The sequence below is a fragment of the Narcine bancroftii genome, chromosome 1 (genome assembly GCF_036971445.1).
Source record: "Narcine bancroftii isolate sNarBan1 chromosome 1, sNarBan1.hap1, whole genome shotgun sequence".
Taxonomy (NCBI): Eukaryota; Metazoa; Chordata; class Chondrichthyes; order Torpediniformes; family Narcinidae; genus Narcine; species Narcine bancroftii.
This window is the reverse complement of record NC_091469.1, coordinates 334,903,266-334,924,591: the sequence shown is the minus strand read 5'-3', so window position 1 is coordinate 334,924,591 and position 21,326 is coordinate 334,903,266. Positions and strand designations below refer to the sequence as shown.

General features: G+C 40.3%; 1 protein-coding gene across 3 annotated transcripts in view; it reads right to left on the bottom strand.

The window, feature by feature from the left end:
• The window catches only part of LOC138748741 (sodium/hydrogen exchanger 3-like), a 175,047-nt gene that overhangs the window by 27,751 nt on the left and 125,970 nt on the right, over positions 1-21,326 (bottom strand). For all 3 annotated transcript variants that reach the window (XM_069909427.1, XM_069909437.1, XM_069909417.1), the window contains exons 2-3: positions 10,080-10,382; positions 7,911-8,071 (exon numbers count right to left, since the gene is read on the bottom strand). In XM_069909427.1, the coding sequence (XP_069765528.1) occupies positions 7,911-8,071; positions 10,080-10,382 (464 nt within the window). The remainder of the gene's footprint in view (positions 1-7,910; positions 8,072-10,079; positions 10,383-21,326) is intronic.

The following is a 21,326-nucleotide window of genomic DNA, read 5'->3' as shown; positions in this document are numbered from 1 at the left end:
ATCCCCTTGTGGAATTTATAGGATGAGAGGCATATTTTCAGTACAAGGGATCACCCATTTCAGATGGAGCTAAGAGGAGATGTTTCCTCTCTGAAGATTGTGATTTTTTTTTGTCATTTTCTACTCCAGAGCAATGGAAGAGTTGTCTCCAAATTTATTCAAGGCAGAGATCGACAAACCGTTACAATAGTTACAGTCATTGAGTTATACAGCATGGAAAAAGACCAACCAAATTGCCTATCTGAGCTTGTCCATCTGTCGGCATTGCCCATATCCCTCAAGACCTCTCCTATCCATGCACCTGCTCAAATGTCTTTCAAACATTGTAATTCAAGTTCAAGTTTATTATTATCTCATTGCACAAGTACAACTCAATGAAACAGTGTTTTCTAGTCCTTGGTACAAAAACATGCAAACACACAACTAGACATTACACACATACAGACAAATGATACATATACAGTACATACAGTATACACACAAAAAATAAATAAATATTGTGTAATAATATACCTGTCAACAGTATCTGAATCAATTGGCAGATCTCTCAATGAAGGTTAAGGTAACAAAACTACATGGAGGTGAGGGGGTTGGAGGGTTATTGGCAGTGAGCGGGAGGTTTGAGCTAGTGGAGTTGTTCTAGTGAACCGGTGCGGACTCGAAAGGCCGACATGGCCTGTTTCCGCTCCGTAAATGGTTATATGGTTATGGTTAAATAGTGATTTTGGAGGGTTAAAAGGAACAGTTCATTTAGTCGCTCAGCAGCCTTACTGCTGATGGGAAGATGATGTTTCTTGGCCTGATGTTTCTGGCTCTGATACACAAGTATCTATCTCTTTCCTGGTGGGACTCGCTATAAGATGCTGTATGCAGCGTTGGAGGGGTCTTCAATGATTTTGTATGCCCTCTTCAAACAACGATCCCAATAGACAGAGTCAATGGTGGGGAGGATACGCAGTGATCCTCTCCACCACTCTCATCATCTTTGGATTGACCTCTGATCTAATTCTCTACAGGAACTCTACCAACCTGTAATGTAGCTGGCCAGGATGCTCTCAACAAAGCTCCTATAGAAAGTTGACAGGATGGTGGTTTGTCCTCTCAGCAAGTGCAGTCACTGTTGCGCCTTCCAGGCAAGTGAGATGTGCGTTCATGACAAATCATTTTTTAAGTGAATTTTAAGGATCTTGGTGCTCTCCAATGTCTCCACGACTGAACTATTAATATATGTTGGAAAGTTCTTGTTCCTGGTCCTCCTGAAATCCACGATCATCTCCTTCGTCTTATTGATGTTGAGACTCAGATTGTTATTCTCACACCATATCAGGAGATTTTCCAACTCATTCTGTAGTGCGACTCATCTTTGTCACTTATGAGGCCAACTACTGTTGTGTCTTCTGCAAACTTGACGACACTTTTGGAGATGGATCTGGTGATGCATATATGGCTCAGTACCATGAACAGGAGCGGGCTGAGCCGACAGCCCTGAGGTGCTCCAGTGCTTAGCATTCTGCTGCAGAGCAGGATGATTTTTCAGTTAGGAAGTCCAGAGTCCATTTATAGAGAGGGATGTTGAGTTCCAGAGAGGACAGATTCTCCATCAGCCTCTGGGGAATAATTATATTAAACGGCGAACTGAAGTTGATGAACAGCAGCATGGCGAGACAAGGCTATAGCATCATCAGTGGACGCTTTAATCTTCAGGCAAATTGAAATGGATCCAGCATCCCTGGGGTGTGCTTTGATGCATTCCATCACCAGACACTCAAAGCATTTCAAAATGGTGGAGGTCAGTGCCACAGGCTGGTCATCATTGAGGCCTGTTATTGTCATCTTATTTTGTACCCAGATGGTTGTAGCAGTCTTGAAACCTGCAGGGATGATGGACTGCTGCAGTGACGTATTGAAAATGTCTGTTAGGCTCTCCATCAGTTGGTCTACATAGCCCTTCAGTACCTGGCCAGGTATATTGTCTGGTTCCACTGCCTTGTGTGGGTTCACCTTGGATAGGATTCTCCTCACCTCATCAGGCAGACACAGTCCCTTGTAAACCTTTCCTCTCTCACCTTAAATCTATGGCCTTTAATTTTGAACAATTCTACCCTGGATAAAAGACTGGTCTCATTCACTTCATCAATGGAGTGAAGTCAAGGAATGAGGGGAGAGAGTGGCAGCAATGTTAAGGCTCACCCAAGGGTTAAGTGAAAGGTGCAACAGCCCCCTCGTGGTTATAGTCTAAATCGTTATCAAAAAAAACTGTACCCAGAGTTTTACCAACATTTGTCACAAGGGGGCACCAAATGTGTAGTTCAGACAACCAGGTTCAACATATACATGGAACGAACAGCTCACCTTCTGAAGTGTCCCTTTCTTTTTCAATCTTTTTATTAATCATATTATAGGTAATTAATACACGAGAAGAATGAGTACATAATCATAAAGGGAAAATATCACATGATATAACATATTATATTACACCGCAATTAACAAATATGTTCTCATCTCCTCAAATTGAAATCTTCAAAAACAAAAGAATTTTAATGATATAAAACCTCACCTAATCTTAAAAAAAATAGAAAAAGAATTTATTAATAAAAGTTGATTGTCTGCTCCACCAACAAAGAGAAAAGAAATTAAATATTGTCTGGAAGGGAAAATAGTTACACTAACTAAGCCATGTGGAAGTAATTTATAAAAGGTCACTGTCTCCTCAAATTTAACAGAGGTATCAAATATAACAATCTTAACTTTCTCTAAACTTAAATATGACATAATTTGAAAGAGCCACTGAGTCACGATTGGTGGATTAGGATCTTCACATTTAAATAAAATAGCTCTTCTTGCCAACAATGAAGAAAAGGCTTCAACCCAATGTGTGGAAGTGGGAACTCGTCTCACTTCTGGTAGTATAATTCCAAAAAGAGCAGTCAATGGGTTAGGTTGAAAACTAATATCCAGTATAGCTGATTAAATTCTTTAAAATGTCTATCCAATACCTCTCCAACATAGGGCATGGCCAAAACATACGAGGTGAAGAATCCACTTTTGATTTACATCTATTACAAATAGGACTGATGTTAGAAAAAATACGGCCAATTTGTCCTTCGACACTTTAAACTGAATCAAAAAATGACGAGCGCATATTGAAGATCTTCTCCCATAATTCCTCTGGAAGATCTTCTGAAGTGTCTCGATGAGAAGCCAGAGAAATCTGATTCCCTCCAGCTTCTCATTGTTTGCTTCAAATACAAAGTACCGGGTTGTAGGTCAACTGGGGGTAATTGGCATGAGCTCAAGGGCCAAAAGGGCCTGTTATTGTGAAGTATGTCTGAATTTGTTAAATTGTTAGTACCTGCACTTCTGACATTTCTGAAGTGGCTCCCTGGATAATGTAGAGTGAGACTTCAAAGAATAGAGTGTTGCTAGTTGCCCTAAAGCTGCTGTATCTTTCTATCTGGTGATGGGCTCTCAGTATCATGCCCCTGAGAGTATCTGTGGATTTCATCTTTGGTGAAGTGCTCACCATTCAACTAGCCCTCACAATCGCAATTGGAATTTCATTTGCATTGGCTTTGGTGTAATGCACAGCCTCATCTTTCTTGCCAGGTTGCTAAGGAGTTCAGGGATGTCTGTGTATTGCTCATGTCTGTCCCTTTACTGTTTGGGAGGTGTTGATGTCTTCTTTCAAGATATTGTTCTTGACTTTTGACTATAGTCACTTTTAACTGAAGCTAATAGCTGGAGCCCCTTCTGCAGTGGTTTCTTTGATTTGAGACGTACCTTTGGCACGGCATCCCATCTTGTTCAAGACTATGATAAGTTGTGACCAGCAAAGTGAAGTGGAAGGGATGATGTTTGGCAATGTTCATCAGTGTTGGGACCTAGGGAAAAGTCATCGACCTCAATGCTCTAGTAATGGCACACATGATCAAACTTAGTTGATGCTTGTATATGGACAGGAAGATAATTTCTTCACATCTCTCCGACAAAAAAAAATCCTGCGACTTTATTCAACATTTCACGTGAAGAAATTAGCAATCACCTTCCAAGAGTATCAGAAAGTTCTGGAGCACACCAAGAGAAGCTGGAAGGACTTAGTGTATAAGATCATATCATCATAATTCAACCCTTTGCATCAGTTGTGGGACTTTTACTCCACTGACAAGCCAAGTAGAATAAACCTTGGTCAATACTATTGATACCAAACAAGGACCTTGTGGACATATCCAACACTAGAAAACAGAATTACCCCGGGTTCACATTCCACTGCAAGATTAATATGATGAGAAAAGGACCATCAAAAGTGCTATCTTTTAGGTAAGACATTAAAACCAAGTTAGCTGAGATTTAACAAGGCCACATCTGTCCTTGTTTGTTATGGTAAGTTTCTGTACCTCAGTCAATTACCAAATCAGATTATTTTGTTATTTACCTCACTTCTGCTGCAGAGTCCTGCTTTACACCAATTGCTCTGATTCTCTGCAGCAGGGATCACTCTTTTGAACAAGTTAATTGGGAAGGATTAACTGTGATTATCATATTTTGTTCCTGGCCATTCTGGTGAGAAGCATCAAATTCCAGAACTCCAATCTCAGGACAGAATAGAGTTCAAAATGCTCATGAGAGATTAAAAGAGTGCTCATATTAGTCCCGTTTCCCCCCACCCCACCCCAAATTGTCTGTCTGATAAATGTTGAATTTGAATGTCATTTCTCTTTCCCTGCACAAATCACACTTGAGGGACAGTAGGAGCCTACAAATTCTACAGAGAAAATTTACTCATGTGTAGCATGTCTTACATCCAGCTATGCTGATTTCCAGCCAATAAAATGCACAATAAGAGACACCAATCTCCCCCTTGGGACCTATCCTAAATGCTGCACTTACGCCACACCTCTTCAATCATCGCCCACAAATTGGAAGAACAACACCTAGTGTTCTGCCTAAGCACCCTCAAAATGCATGGGATTAACATTCTCATCTCTGGTGTCCATTAGCAAATTCCATCCCTGCCCCCACCACCCCTCCCCCCCCACCCCCACCCCCCCACCCCTCCCCCATGTCTCCTTTCCCTGTGCTTTCTCCCTTTCCTTCTGTCGCCTTTCCTCCAAGCCCTGCATTCAGAGAAGCACCTCCTCCCCCCATCAATTTTCACCTTTCCTCTCCTGGCCTCCCTTCCATGTTCAATTATGGCCTTTTTTCTGTTGGCCTGTGCTCCTCCCCCTGCTCTTTCTTCCCTCCTCTCTCAGCCTTTATAGTCAGGCACCTGCTTGCTTTTAGCTCATACCTGGAAGAAGGAGATCAGGCCTGAAACAGTGATAATACATCTTTACCTCCTATGGTCATTGTGTGACCTGCTGAGTTCTTCGAGCACATCTACAATCACAGCATCTGCAAACTTCATATTTCACATCTTTTCAATTATATTTCACCCATCTAACCTGAACTTTTGGTTTAAATATTAAAGTTGCTTCAATAACTCAAATCTGAATATCTTAACTGGCTGCACGGTACCAGATACACATAGCACAAGGCCATGTCCTCAATCGGTAACCAGCACATGCAGCTTGCAGAATATTTATAGCCCTCTGGTTACCACAGCAACAAATGTAGTTCCAGATTTCTGAGATTAAATAAACCCAGCAATCTCTGTCTCATAACTTGTACTGTTCTGCATTTTCTCCAAAGATAGTGATCAGGGCTATTTTTAGTTTCCCAAGACCTGATTTTTTTTTTGTCAGCAAGGATAGATTAGCCTGCCTGCAAAATCTGGAGAATGGTGCTGTGTATAAAGCACTCACTGGAATTTGCGCATACTTGAGATTTGTACCTTCACTGCAAAGGCTCATAGAGTCATTCTGGAATTGAAGATTCCTGCTGCAGGCTAATTTGGGAACAAAAACAAATCAGAGAGGCATGAATAAAAATTGAGTGTCTTTTTAAACCCTTAATTTATTTGACCACTTGCATTTATTATACGCTAATAACAACTGAGGATAAAAGAAAATGGCTGCTTGATAGAGGGTCAACAATTACTATAATCAGGTATTATAAAAAGCGTTCACTCTTTTTGGATGTCATAAGAAGGCACTGGCATACTGGGCAGTCAGTGATGAGATTGGCATGATAGGAAGTCATACTCCGAAACCTCCAGATATACATCCAGAGCTGGCAAATCTAATGATTCTTCAATGAAAGCTACAGAAAGATCACATTTATTTTAAATCTTCTCCTGACCTAATTCAACAAGGTTGATGTAATGTACATTTTAAGCAGAACAAATGAAAGTAAATTTGGAGGGTCTTCTCTTATCAATCAGTAACTAATTGATAGGCAGCTTTGGGCAACAGAACTAGGATGAAAATGGCATTGCACTGTGCAACTTGATGCTTTTTAGCTCGTTACATTTCTGGGCAATTTTAACATTTTTAAGGCAAATTCAAATACTTTAACATCTTGAACTCTGAGCAGATTGCTCAATAGCTCCCAAACATGCTTTGTGATTTATTTCCATTGAAATGAACACAAGCTAAATCCATCAATTAGATGAACACTCAGCACCAGCAATAGAGAATGAATTTCTTAACGTGGACCTTAATGCAAGTCCTGTTCCACTCTAGGCCCTTTTTGAAACATTTTAAAAATGGCATGTTATGTTACCCCAAACGATATTTAAGCACCTTTTTTTTAAATTGGATTAATTATTTGGCCATTTTATGAAATTATCAAAACTTTTGAAAGAATCACTTCGACCATCAACTTTAAGTATCTTTGTGTCCTCGTTTATCATTCTGTCATGGAATACACTTGGAGAATGACAAATGGAAATCAAAAGCTGACAAAAATCACAACAATGTGAACCCCATTTATTCTCTGGTTTGTAAAGTGTAAGTACTTTTCTTATAAGCTTGTAAAATAATTAAAACAAAAAAAAATCAACCGTCATCAACTCCATAAACATTTAAAAAATTTAAAAATATTGTGTCAATTCTAAATATGGGTTAACAGAGATAAGACTGCTGACACCAAATGGTTCCTTTATTGAGCTTTAGCCTTTCATCTGCAGAGAGTTAATCCAAGGGCATTATCGTGAAATGAGTTGCAAAATAGTCTTCTCAGAAGATAAAGATTTTCTCTAAAAAAAAGCATTGGACTTTGTGGTGCAATTAATTTGAGTTACTCTGTGAGAAAGAAATTCTTGGTTCCAAAAACACTCCATTCGCTTTTCTTTACCTAAAATCTGTTGATAATCAATTACTTCAATTTGTCAACAACTTTATTTTAGTTCTTCTAGGATGGAAGGACATCTTGGGTGGATATTGATCACATTTTGATCACATTGTGATCATATTGATCACATCTAATTGTTTCAAAGTATGAAGATCACCCCATTGCAAACCTCTCAATTTTCTTTTTTTTTAACAAACACTGAATTGATAGATCCAAGAGATCACAAGCTTGATTATTACTGTACATTCTCCTTTATCTCTGAATGGCATCAGGAACATAACTTTAGCTCCTGCTTTTTCATGGAAAGATCAGTTGCTGTTTGTGAATAAATGTTGAATAATTCATTGCCCAAGATCAAGACACAAAGTGGTGAGTCAACAAACGTATGCTGACTTGTATCTTTGAGGAATCAAAGATTACGATTCGCACCCAGGTTAACCCATGTAAAGTAGTACAAAGAAAAACCAATCTTGACCTTTTAGGGTCAATTTAGATAGGCAATGACTGGATACCAAAGTGGAATGGGATAAAAATAGATAAAATATAGGGTAATGCCGCAGAAGTATAAAACTATATCTATCAGTGCTATTCTAAACTGGACCAACCACTACTGGAGGAAAAGAAAATCTATCAAGGATTAAACTCTGCTTGAACAAGGAATACACCATGCTTGAACTTACCACAGTGACAGCATCATTAAGAAGAGATTCTCCAAAGACGATGATAAATAATATTTCATTCACATGAACCTCTTCAAACACAGCCAATACAGCCACTGGGTCAACTGCTGCAATCAGGCTTCCAAATAGAAGGAAATCCAGGAGGTTAGCATTGAGTTTTCCTACAAAACAAATAAAATTCAGGAGAAGTGGTAGATTTCGGCAACAACCAGTTTATAAAAGTAACCTGCTAGTGTTGTTAAAGTGCCGCCAATCCAATAATGTGTTTCGTGTTGCTTCAAAAGCAACAATCAGTCAACAATTGAAAGATGGTGGTGAATACACAAAAGCGTCAAAGAATGACCAAGAAGGAAAGGGAGAAATTAAAAGTTTTAGGAAGAGTTTCCAGAGTTTTGAACATCGAGAGCATTCAGCAATGGACTAGCAATGGAAACCAGAGATGTCGATAGAGGAAAGTTGGTTGATCAGACTGAAGAGGGAGGATGAAAAATTTCAAAGGAAGTGATTACTGACTGAATACAACTCGTCAGCACATCCCTTTGCTCAATATGCCAAAGGTGATGAAACAGTCAATTCTGCCTTTAACTCAGTATCTCTTGTTGGTTGGGTGGGTGACAGGGATAGGGTTGAGCAGAGGTGGAAACTGGGTTTGGTAAATCGCAGAGTGAACAGTAAGTAGTCTTGCACCTTGGCTTTTAATGAGGGTAAGTACCTTGCCTAGCCAACTCACAGAGGCTTTCACTGGAGTCCAATTTCCCAATTTCAATGTTGGCATAGAATTTCACTGCCAAACCCATTAGAATCAGCATCTGGCTATCAGCAAGAACAAGTTTTTGGACAACAAACTTAATGCTGCCACTAAATTATGTGGTCATGTGCAACAACACAAGAACACTGGCAAAAGGGCTAAATTCAAGGCAGAGGAGATCAAGAGAATACACATATATAAACACAGAAAAGGCAAATCGTAATTCAACCTGAAAATGCACCCAGTCCAAACTTTCACTGGCCCTTCTTTCCCGCTGCTGAATGACAATGGAAGAGACTCGCAAAATTGTACTGCATTATCTAATGAGCCACAGCTATTCCTCCACTGATGCGGCAGCGATAGTGAGTGTCGCTTTAACCTAATCAAACGTAGAAGAGCTATTAAATACTAATTTAAAGAATAAACCAAAGATCTTTTATTTATGTGGTGCCCTTCATTATCTCAAGATATCAAAAATGCTTCCAGTCATTCAAATAATTTTAAAATGTAATTAGTGTGATGGCGTAATGCACAAAAAGGAGCAATCTTACGGTCAAGACATATTTGACTCTGCCAGCTGACATGTTAACAAAGTTATCTTGTTAGTAGCTCTTCACCAAAAAGCCATATCATACCATCAGAAATACTGTACCTTTACCATTGCAGGACTTCCTCAGGTTTACTTTGCATGGAAGTATTACCCTATCTTAGTTTAAGATAGAGCCTACAACCCTCAAGACGGATTAACAGCTTGGTCAAATCACAGCTAATCCCTTTCAAACAAACATTTGAGAAATGCCTTCCTAAAATGGCTGAGTGCTTCTTGAGGAGGCGAAGGAAACATTAAGAACTGTTCCTTGAGATAGGCGGGTTTATTTTTGGAGGGCAGCACATTGGGGCTGAAAATAGAGATTATATTCCATAATCTCACAGATTACATTTGAACCCATGTCGGTTATCCAACCCCTTGACCTCTGTCCAGTTTTAAATTAGATCTCAACTGATCAGTACTGGAAATTAATTTTGTCTTTGTTTCCATATCCCCACATATCCTGATCTCATGATTTCATTCATGTCAATACACTTTGACAGTTATTTGTTTCCAGATTTTTACAGATATTTGGATGTAAATAGGTGAGAGAGTCATCTTCCTGCTGAGTTTGCCTCAGTGAGCCCCCTGAGAGCTAAAAAATCAGCAGTACTGTCGCTACAAGGTCAGATGTACAGCCGCACGAGGGAAGGAGTCCAACGGAACACCAGAGTTATTCACATATACTTATCTGTAACCAATGAGAAAGCAGTGACTGAAAACGTATCTGCAGGAGAAGGTATCAGGATGCTGATACCAAAATCAGCTGCGTGCATTTCGCTCTCACTCACTTGCTTTTGATTAATAAAAACAATCTGCAACTCTGCCTTACCCATAATCCCTGACTTGAAGACACCGTAGAGGGAGAGACCAGTTGTGGCAGCATTCCAAACTGTACCAATCACAGCATACATGAGAATTGTTCCAAGGTTCCCAAAGAAATGTCGGTTGGGCATGAAGTATCCAGCATCCAACACAATAGGGGGCAAGAGGTAGAAGAAGAAGACATTTGGTGTTAAACTGAAGGAGGCAGTGCGATCAGCTGCCCAGACAATTCCTCCCAGGATGAGGCCCAGCACAATCAGCAATGCGCTCTCTGGAACCACAGAGGTGACTTTTTCCGACAGGTGAAAAACTAAGGAGAAAAGAAATGGAAAAAAACAATGATCAAAATGATTCACTTTTTGTGGACTACCACATTAAACAATGCCATCAAGTAGATTACCCCACTTCACAATGGAAAGGTCTGTTCCCTCCAACATTTAGAATATGCACTGCCATCTCGTAGATCAGAGGAGCCCAAAGTGGTTGATATCAACCCCCGGGGGATGATGGGATTATCCAAGGGGCCAACAAATGCCAGGGGCTAAAAGGGGGGCGCAATAAATGCCGGGGTGGGGTTAGAACTTTTGCAGTAAAAAGCAGAGGCGTATCGATGAAAAATAGAACCTAGGACAGCAGTGGCCAACCTCTTGAGAAAGAGAATTTTGGTGGCTGCCATGTTGTATTTGACTTCCGCCTTTCAATGAGTTGAGGATTTCATGCCTGGGGGTCCATGAGGGATCAAGTATTCCATGAAGGGGTTGATGATTTTAAAAGTTTGGGGACCCCTGCACTAGATTTTAATCATATTACCAACATGTGTTTTCTTTGTTAATAGAATGTTCAGAGCATTAGCACTTGAGGAAGCTCCAATCTTACCGTGCCTAGAGCAAAAAATGTTTGAGTAACACTGGGTTACTAACACTTGAGCTGACCATTGTATTGAGACCTTGTATCACAATTCCACAGTCCCTCTTCAGTAAATGACAAAAGTAAAACACACAGTTGTGGAAGGAGGACAGCCACTTCAAAACTGTGAATAAGAATATATATACACATTTTTTAATTTAGAGATAGTGCCCACAAGCCCATGCTGCCCAAATACACCCATGTGACCATTTAGCTGACTAACCCTGTATATCTTTGGAATGTGGGAGGAAGCCCACGTGGTCATGTGGAGAATGTACAAACTCTTTACAGAGAGCACCAGCTTCAAACCCGGGTCACTGGCACCATAATTGTGCTGCGCTAACTGCCACATGAACCATGCCACACTTTTTTAGATTTTTTTTGCAAGAGCATCAGTGAATAAATGCACAACTGACTTCATTGTTACTTTATTTTGAAGCCCACGGTGCACAATTCAATCTGAATTATTAGATATTGATTCGAAAACTAGCCCCTCTCTCAGAATGGGCAGCTAAATTAATCCAGTTCAAGAATAATGAACTCCCAAAATATTTTGCAGCCCATGATGTCTCACCATGTCTGACAACTGTGACCCACATTTTCACAGCAAGAATCCCGACTCTGCACAATCTGTTTGCAAGACGGATGCATGACTCAGTGATTCCAAAACATCTTGTGCTCTGAAAGAGATCATCTGTCACTGAACCTCCTTCTCAAAATTAAAAATCTGGATGTCTACTCCCTGAAAAAAATCCTTCATTTTTTAAAGCCTCCCTGTAAAAATCTGAAGGTAATGTTCTAATTCTTTCATATACAGTTTCCCTTAAAAACACAACTTCAGTGGAGAACAGGACAATGCAACACATTTCTGCCAGACTCAACAGCATTGGGAGGAGAGAAGCAAGAGGAAATAAACTCCACCTCAATTATTACTGAACATGTTGCAGGTATATGCATATACACACAAATTTGTAGGTTTAAATGCTCAAAAGTAGTCCACCCAAGACACGAGATCTCAAACCTTGAATGAAGGTTCTTTCGCACAGCAGGACTTGTCTATTAACTCAAATTATTTTCAGACAACTCCTCATAATTCATTCTGGACTATGATCCCACTAATAAACACCGGGCCAACATTTCCTGGACAGTTACAGATTAGTGACATTAGGAGGACTTCCCTCCACAACCTGCAATCTTATTGCCCTGAACAACCCTGCAATTTCCATTTCTATGTCCTACACAAAATCCAGAAACTCAATTGAATTTATTTCTCAGACTGGGGATCCACCCTGTTTCACCTTCTCCAGTCCCTTCTCACTTATCCTTTTTTTTAATAAAGTGTCTTCCAATAACTTCAGTTCCCTGGCCCCAACCAGCTCATCCTTGCCATAGACATCTTATCTCTACATACTTTCATCCCCTATCAGGAAGGTCTTGAATAAAGACTCAACTAGTTCTCCTACACTCACACTCTCATCCACTTGGCAGAACATGCCCTAACCCTCAAAATTCTCTTGTAATTCCTCCCACCTTCTGAAGATCAAAGGTGTAGCCATTGGCACTTGAAAGGGATCTAGCTATGCCCATCTTTTTATTGATATCGTGGAACTATCCTGGTTTCGAGCCCAGTCTGGCTAACTGCCCACCCCTGCCCTCTAGCTCTACATTGATGACTGCATCCACAGCCTCAAGCACAACTCGCCAATTACTGCACAAATTTCTACCTGTCCTCAACTTCATCCAGACCATCGCTGACTCTTCCTTTCCTTTTCTGGATCTTAGAGATGCTGAATAACCCACTGGTTGTTGGTTTGTAAACAAAATGTGCAGCAGGTTTAATTATTGAGCTATTATTTAACAAATGTTTTCATCTGTAAAAAAGAAATAACCTTCTGGAACAACAATGAAATTCAGGCATACTGCATGGTAAGGTCATTTCGGCTCACGAGTCCATGCCACACAATTTATATCAAATTAACCTACACCCCCGCACGTTTTGAACAGTGTGAGGAAACTGTAGCCCCCGGGGAAAACCCACACAGACACAAGGAGAACTGTCCTTACAGACAGCATGAGATTCAAACCCAGATCCCAATCGCTGGCACTCTAAAGTTGTTGCGCTAACTGTTATACCAACCGTCGACTGGTAAGTTCACATTACAGCCAACTTGCAAAAATTATCACAATTTTTCCCATTTTTTTTAGATGATATACAGCACAGTAGAAGGACTTTCTGGGCCATGACACCCATTTAACCTCCCAAGCAGTGCTCCATCTACTATGCACACGCACACTCGCACAAAACAAACTGTATGCTCAGTGATGTTCTTTTTTTGTGCGTGCACAGATTAGAGGGAATACAGCTCCCAAGCCTGTACCTCCTGGAGGGTGGGAGAAAACCAGAGCACTAGAGAAAGCCCATCCTCCTCATAGATAGCACCAGATTGGGGTTATGGTTGCTGATGTTGTAATAGCATTGCACTAACCACATCACCTCTGCATTGCATGTATCTGTTGACTTCATAATATTGGTTCTCCAAAATGGTTCAGTTTGAAGTAATTCTGAGGCACTGATTTCTAAACATTGACATGCTCTGTAACAATAACCCAACAGACATTAAATTTCCACACCGAGTTTCTAAACATTCAAAATAAAAGATTGCGATCCAAATATGGGAATAAAATTAGCCATCTCATATCCAATACCATGGTGATTGTGTTTCAAAGGCTTTTCAATAGCTGTAGTGTGCTTAGGACTGTCAAAGTACATGCAAATCAATTATTCGCTTCAACATCATGTGTCTTCAATGACTGAAGCACATGAAGCAGGCCTCATTTATAAGCCCAGCTGTCTCATTAATTGGTAATGGAGGTGGCAACCATTGGCCCTCAGATCGACTTGTTTTCTCCTTATTTTCATGATAGAAAAATTGCCCTCATGCTTCACAAGTAAGGTTTCCAAAGGAAGCTTTCATGCTAAGCTATCTCTGTCTTTCCTTTTCCAACAACCATATCCCCAAAGAAGCTGTTCAGCATTCAGTCGTGGATTGTCACTCACTTCTTCACTGAGCTATTCCCTCCCCCACTTGCCCAAGTTGTAGAATTCTTCAGAAAAATCCATGCACACACACCTTAAATTACAATTTATGAATATACAACTTTGGATTATGGATCATGTAAGATTTATTTTAAATTTTACAGACTAAAGCAGTTGATGCCAATTTGCTCACAAACTTTTATGGAACATTAAAAACAGGTGATTAACATTTGATTTTTATGTCTTTTACCTTTAACCATCTTTAAGTAGGATATGGCAAAGTATGTGTGCTCAGTAGCTCCTTAACCTTGAACAAAGCAATTTATTTTGGTATCAATACTGTTGCAAATTCTACACAATTGATATTTGACACGAATGAGACAATGCTGTAAAGTAATTTACAAGATTCCTAGGTCTTCGGTCTTTCCTCATTGGATGTAAAAATACAGGCATCCTTCGCTCCATCACATGTGAATGACTGCCAGACCTTCTTCCATGCACCCCAAAATCTATTCACGACCATGAGTTTCTCTCTTCCAAAAAAAATCTAAATCATCATTGTTGAATAGTCAACTGACCAGCATAAATGCAACTCCAAGAAAGGTGAACAGGGAGTACAAATACCTCCAAAGAAAAAAAAATTCCTCACTCTTTTGGCCATGGGCTATGTCAGTAGATCATGTCAAACACTTTAAAGTTGTGACATTCTCAAAGATTGTGTCATGCAACTCAGTACTCCTTGGATTGCAATAACTTGTGGCACATTCCGAAAGATTCTGTGAAGGGCCTTTAAATTAACCTGTACACTTTAACGAAGCGCTATTCATCTCTCGTGCATAAGCCCGTGCACTGCACCAGTTTTCGTCAGAGATTAAGGAATTGCTGGACATGTACTTTTACCATATCCAACTGATCAGTCTCAAAAAATTAGAAATAAACAACGCATCAAAGTCCGAGTTAAGACTTAATATGATAAATGATTTTTTTTTAAAACTGCAGATGTTGGAAATACTGAGCGGGGCCAGGCAGGAGCTGTGGAAAGAGGTCAGAGTCTTACCTTCCATTGGCCTCAGAATTGAAACTTGAATTCTGTTCCACTTTCCACAGCTGCAGCCTGATCCCACTTCTATCTGTCTGTCTTCAGCTTACTTACTACTATGTATTAAACAATTACCACAGCATTCAATAAATAGTCTTTAAATAGTCAATAAATAGTTTATCATTAGTCCATCAAAATCCATCTGCTGTCAGCAAGAATAAAATACAGATACTGAAAATCCAACCAACCAGGGGGTTCTAACGTCCACATCTGCAAACCTCCAAATTCAGATTTATTGTCAGAGTACTACATACATGAATGACATCACATTTAACCCAGAGATTCTTTTTTCAGCGGGCGAGGCAGAATTACCACTTATTGGGTTGTGCAAAAAACTGTACACAATGTATACATGTAAACATATAAAGAACTGTAAACAAATAACACATGTAAACAAACTGTGCAATACAGAGAGAACACAAAATCAAAATGCACAAGTAAGAGACCGTAAAGGAGTCCCTGATTGAGTTTGTCATTGAGGAGTCTGATGGTCGAGGGGTGGCAGCTGTCTCTCAACCTGTTGATGCGAGTCTGTGGCACCTACACCTCTTTCCTGATGGCAGCAGAGAGAAGAGAGCCTGTGCTGGGTTATATGGATCCTTAGTGATTGCTGCTGCTCTCCGACAGCAGTGTTGCCTGTAAATGTTCTCAATAGTGGGGAGGCTTTTCCCTGTGTGATGTCCTCTGTGACTACTATCTTTTGCAGGGCTTTACGCTCAGGGGTATAAGTGTCCCCATACCAGACCTTGATGCAGCAGGTCAGCACACTTTCCATCACACATCTGTCAAAATTTACCAGGGTTCCTGGTATCATACCAAACCTTTGCAAACTCCTGAGGAAGTGGAGGCACTGATGTGCTTTCTTCAATATGCCATTAGTCTGCTGGGTCCAGGAAAGATCTTCCGAGATGGTGACTCTAAGAACTTAATATTTGCTCCATCCTTTCCACCTCTGAGCCCCCAATGATCACTGGATCATATACCTCTGCTTTTCCTTCCCTGAAGTCAACAATCAGCTCTTTAGTTTTGGTGACATTGAGTGCAAAGTTGTTGTTGGTGCACCATTCAGCCAAGTTTTCAATCTCCCTCCTGTATGCTGATTCATCACCTTTCTTTGTACAACCCACTGCTGTGGTATCGTTGGCAAAATTGTAGATGGTGTTATTGGCGTTCCATGTTTACAATCACAGCATCTGCAAAATTTAGTGTTTCACTCGACCATCATGTATGCATTGAAAGGGTGGTCATGGCTCACATTAACTACAGCCAACACAACAGTGTTGAGCCATTTCAATGTGCCCATCAGCCAAACAAATCCACATTACATTCCATCTCCCTAGTTCTCCACGTACCCTGAGAACATTAGGCAACCATGAATATGTAATTGTTCATGAATTACCTTCAGTTCTGCTTTGAAAATCATTGTGCACAGCAAACTCATTTCCAAAATTGGGGATCTAGGCCTCAGTGCCCCATTCTCCAACTGGATCCTTTACATGCTAACAGACTGCAATGATGGGTAACAACATCACCACAATAACATTCAACTATCGTGTTGCTCATGGATGTGTACTCAATCCCCTACCATGCTTCCTCTACCTCATGACTATAGAGCTAAATACTGTTCCTCTAAAAATTAAAAAATAACATTTAAATTTAAAATAAAATGTGCAACAATGAAGAGGCTTCATTAATTCATATGTTTTGGACATATGAGAAATATTGGATCAAAGTATTTCAAACTTTCTCTGCATTTTTTTAAAACCAAATCCTTCAACTGCTTTATTTGGTATTATTGGAGAGAGTGACATAATGTTAACAACATCTGGGATACATGTTTTAACTTTTATTTTTCTTATGGCTAGGTGGGAGGCGTTGCTCAGATGGAGAGATGTTACCCCACCTGATCATGCTCAATGGCCACGTGATGTCATGTTTAAACTTAGAGAAGATTCGGTGCTCAATTTCTGATTTGAATGTAAATTTTCAAACATTGAGCGGACCCTTTCTAAATTACTTTTATAATCTTTGATTTGTTATGAAGGTAGAAATTATGTCCAATTAGGTCATTTATCACTGATAATATAATATCAATACAATATAATCTGTTTGATTAAAATGTGGAGTACCTTGGATGTTATTACATGATTTCAGTGTAATGTATCCTTTTGAATTTTAACATACATCCATATGGGCCGGGTATCAAACGTCAAAGAGTCAGAATATAGGAAAGAGATTGCAAGTCTCGTGGCATGGTGCCAAGATAACAACCATTTTAGGGAAGGGGATAGAGTCCACATCCTTGTCCATATTAGTAACAATGAAGTTGAAAGAATAAATATATCCAATGGCCTGATGGAGGACAAGCACAGAGGCTCAACAATAGAAAAAAAACATACCAATGGCTCTACTTCCTCAGACGACTCAAGAATTTCTGAATGCTCCCATCAGGCAACAACTTCCTCGGCTGCACCTTCAAAAGCATGTTTTACTTGATTGTACCACAGCGTGGTTTGAAAGCTGTTCAAGGTTAGAGGAAACTACGGAAGGAGTGAATACAGCTCAGAACACGATGAAAACTTTCTTCAGTGGGCTCCATCTCCCACTGCCCATAAAAGGCAACCAACATAATAAAAGACTGTAGTGTTACGAAATTAGCCCAGATGGTCTTACATTTAAAATAATATTTTTTAATTATTAAGCAACAATTATCTAACACTTAATTTAACTAACTTATCTAAACTTACCTAAATTTATATACAATTATAAACTCTAACTATGTACAAATATATGGGAATACCCCAAACCACTACAGCTCAAAGTTCAATTCTCGGAAGGCAGTTTAAAGTTCAGTTTCAGAAATTCAGTGAGCTTGAAAATGATGCGACACACAGGCCTAAGATCAGTGGTTCTCAACCTTTTTCTTTTCACTCACATACCACTTTAAGTATTCCCTATGCCATCGGTGCTCTGTGATTAGTAAAGGATTGCTTAAGGTGGTATGTGGGTGGAAAGAAAAAGTGAGAAAACCACTGTTTTAATCGTACCTAATTGACAAGTTAGGTGCACGGTTTCATAACTCCAAAAGAAATGGGCCTGTAACAATTTTTCTCATGCAAAACATTTCCAGAACAATTGGGTCTAGAGCAGTGATTCTCAACCTTCCCTTCCCACTCACATACCTCCTTAAGCAATCCTTTACTAATCACAGAGCACTTTAGGGTTAGGGATTACCTAAAAGTGGTATATGAGTGGAAAGAAAAAGGTTGAGAACCACTGCCTTAGATGAATGCGACACAGAAGCTTTAAGATGGGTGAGACACAGACTTTAAGTTAAATTTTGCAGTTCCTGAAGTGGGTGAAAGAGACCGGGGGCTGGCAGAATGTTGATTGTTGATGACACCCTTGTTGAGGTTCTTCAGACAAATGACCTTTTTAAACGACTGCCTTCTTCTGCAGTTAGAACCCTTTACATGGGTCAATCGAGTAGAGTGCAGTATTTCTTCTGCAACTTTAAAACCCTTTTCGTGGGTCAGTCGAGTAGAGTGCAGTTAATTGCAGGTAGACTGGAAAAATCAGGTTGGGTACTGGACTCCCCAAGAAAGGGAGTTTGTGGAGTGCCTCCAAGATGGATTCTTAGAGCAGCTTGTATTAGAGCCACCAGGAAGAAGGTAATTCTAGATTTAGTGTTGTGTAACAAACCAGATTTGATAAGGGAACTCGAGGAAAAGGAGCCTTTGGGAGGTAGTGACCATAATATAATACATTTTAATCTGCAATTTGAGAGGGAGAAGGAGAAAATCTGAAATGTCAATATTATAGTTTAACAAAGGGGTCCATGGAGCCATGGGGGAGGAGCTGGCCAAAGTTGAGTGGAAAGATACCCTAGCAGGGATGAGGCTAAAGAATCCAAAAACATTCCACAGGCTTGAGGACTGTTTCTTCCCTGTAGCCATCAGGTTCTTGTGCTCCATACACAGCCATACATCATGCTAGAGGTCACCTGTTGATCTGTTTGCAGTTGAGAAGAACCCTCCTCACTGTACTGCAAATTTTGCATCAAACTTAAAAATAACTTTTTAACATCAAAACAGAGTTCTTTTGAAGGTCAAAAAAACATTAGCTCTGTTTCTCTTCCTACAAAAGCTGACCAACACAGCCTGCTGAGCTGTCCCAGAATTTTCTGGTTTTTTAAATTTTATCATCCAAATCCCCATCAATTAGGAACAGTTGAGTACTCTATTCATTACCTGGGATTGGAAGACAAATACTATGACCCGAGTTGATTGCACAGAAAGTCAAGCTCAACTATTTAGATTAAGGCCATGTATGAAAGCAGGTGCATTGGCTAGAAATCCAAGTTGAAATCATTAAATATATTTTAGTGAAATTTATCTATCTCTTGCAACTGTTCATTTTTCAGCCAAACACAATCTGCACAAGGAACTCAACAGTAGTATCAGTGAGAGTAAAGAATGGTTGGTGTTTGAGCCAAAAAACCCTTCATGAGAACCGAGGGAAGTTCGTACAGGAGCTGTGTAAAGAGGACGGAGTGGTGAATGGTGAAGCAGGGACCATGCACGGGATTGCCCAACCAGGCAGGGGAGTGGCAGATGGCAGGTAAAGAGAGAGAAAGGAAGGCAAGAAAAACATATGGGTCAAGTGAAGGAAGATGAGTCACGCGGGATGAAATGGCTGTCCATTTTTCAGGTTTTTTGCTGAGACACCATTAGTTGAGCTATCCCATCATAGAAGGCATCGTGGTGAGACTCAAGCTAGTTCCACAATTAACAGGGAGAAAGTGGAATGGACATTTATCGAGTTACGGCCACCTCCTCAAAGCTCCAACAAGATTAACCTCAAAATCGCTGCTAGTGGCTCTCACCTTAAAGAGGATCAGGGCCGGCAAGAGTCTGTCAGTGGAAGTGCTGCCACGTCGGGAAACGAGATGATTTTTGATCCCACTATGACCAAAAAGAAGAAGAAAAAGAAGCCGCCTTTCTTGACTTTACTATCAAGTTCGAGATTTTTTTACAAACACATTTTGGTAGGGATTTCGTTTTACCAGGTCAAATGAAATTCGAGATTTTAAATGGTAGATAAAGAATGTTGCAAGAAAAAATGGACAAAGTTGATGTGTATAAAACAAAAAGAAATGCGAGAAAGATTTAGATACTGAATTATCTTGGGAAGAATAATCAAATATGTGCACTAATAGTGTTACAAAATTACTCAATTTGAGATATATGGTCAATTATAATTTTATTCATCAATTGTATTCGACTCCTGAAAAGTTGAAGAAATATGAATTTAGTTCATCAGACCTGTGTTTCAGATGTGGGGAACAGATAGGTAATTTTATGCATTCTGTTTGGTCATGTAGGAAAGTTAAGCCTTTTTAGGAAAAAATTATAAAAAAATTTTGAGAGATTCATTCAAAAAATTGATTTGCAATTGGATCTAATGATTTGTTTATTTGGTTATCTTTGGCTTGGCTTCGCGGACGAAGATTTATGGAGGGGGTAAAAATTCCACGTCAGCTGCAGGCTCGTTTGTGGCTGACCAGTCCGATGCGGGACAGGCAGACACGATTGCAGCGGTTGCAAGGGAAAATTGGTTGGTTGGGGTTGGGTGTTGGGTTTTTCCTCCTTTGCCTTTTGTCAGTGAGGTGGGCTCTGCGGTCTTCTTCAAAGGAGGCTGCTGCCCGCCAAACTGTGAGGCGCCAAGATGCACGGTTTGAGGCGTTATCAGCCCACTGGCGGTGGTCAATGTGGCAGGCACCAAGAGATTTCTTTAGGCAGTCCTTGTACCTTTTCTTTGGTGCACCTCTGTCACGGTGGCCAGTGGAGAGCTCGCCATATAATACGATCTTGGGAAGGCGATGGTCCTCCATTCTGGAGACGTGACCCATCCAGCGCAGCTGGATCTTCAGCAGCGTGGACTCGATGCTGTCGACCTCTGCCATCTCGAGTACCTCGACGTTAGGGGTGTGAGCGCTCCAATGGATGTTGAGGATGGAGCGGAGACAACGCTGGTGGAAGCGTTCTAGGAGCCGTAGGTGGTGCCGGTAGAGGACCCATGATTCGGAGCCGAACAGGAGTGTGGGTATGACAACGGCTCTGTATACGCTTATCTTTGTGAGGTTTTTCAGTTGGTTGTTTTTCCAGACTCTTTTGTGTAGTCTTCCAAAGGCGCTATTTGCCTTGGCGAGT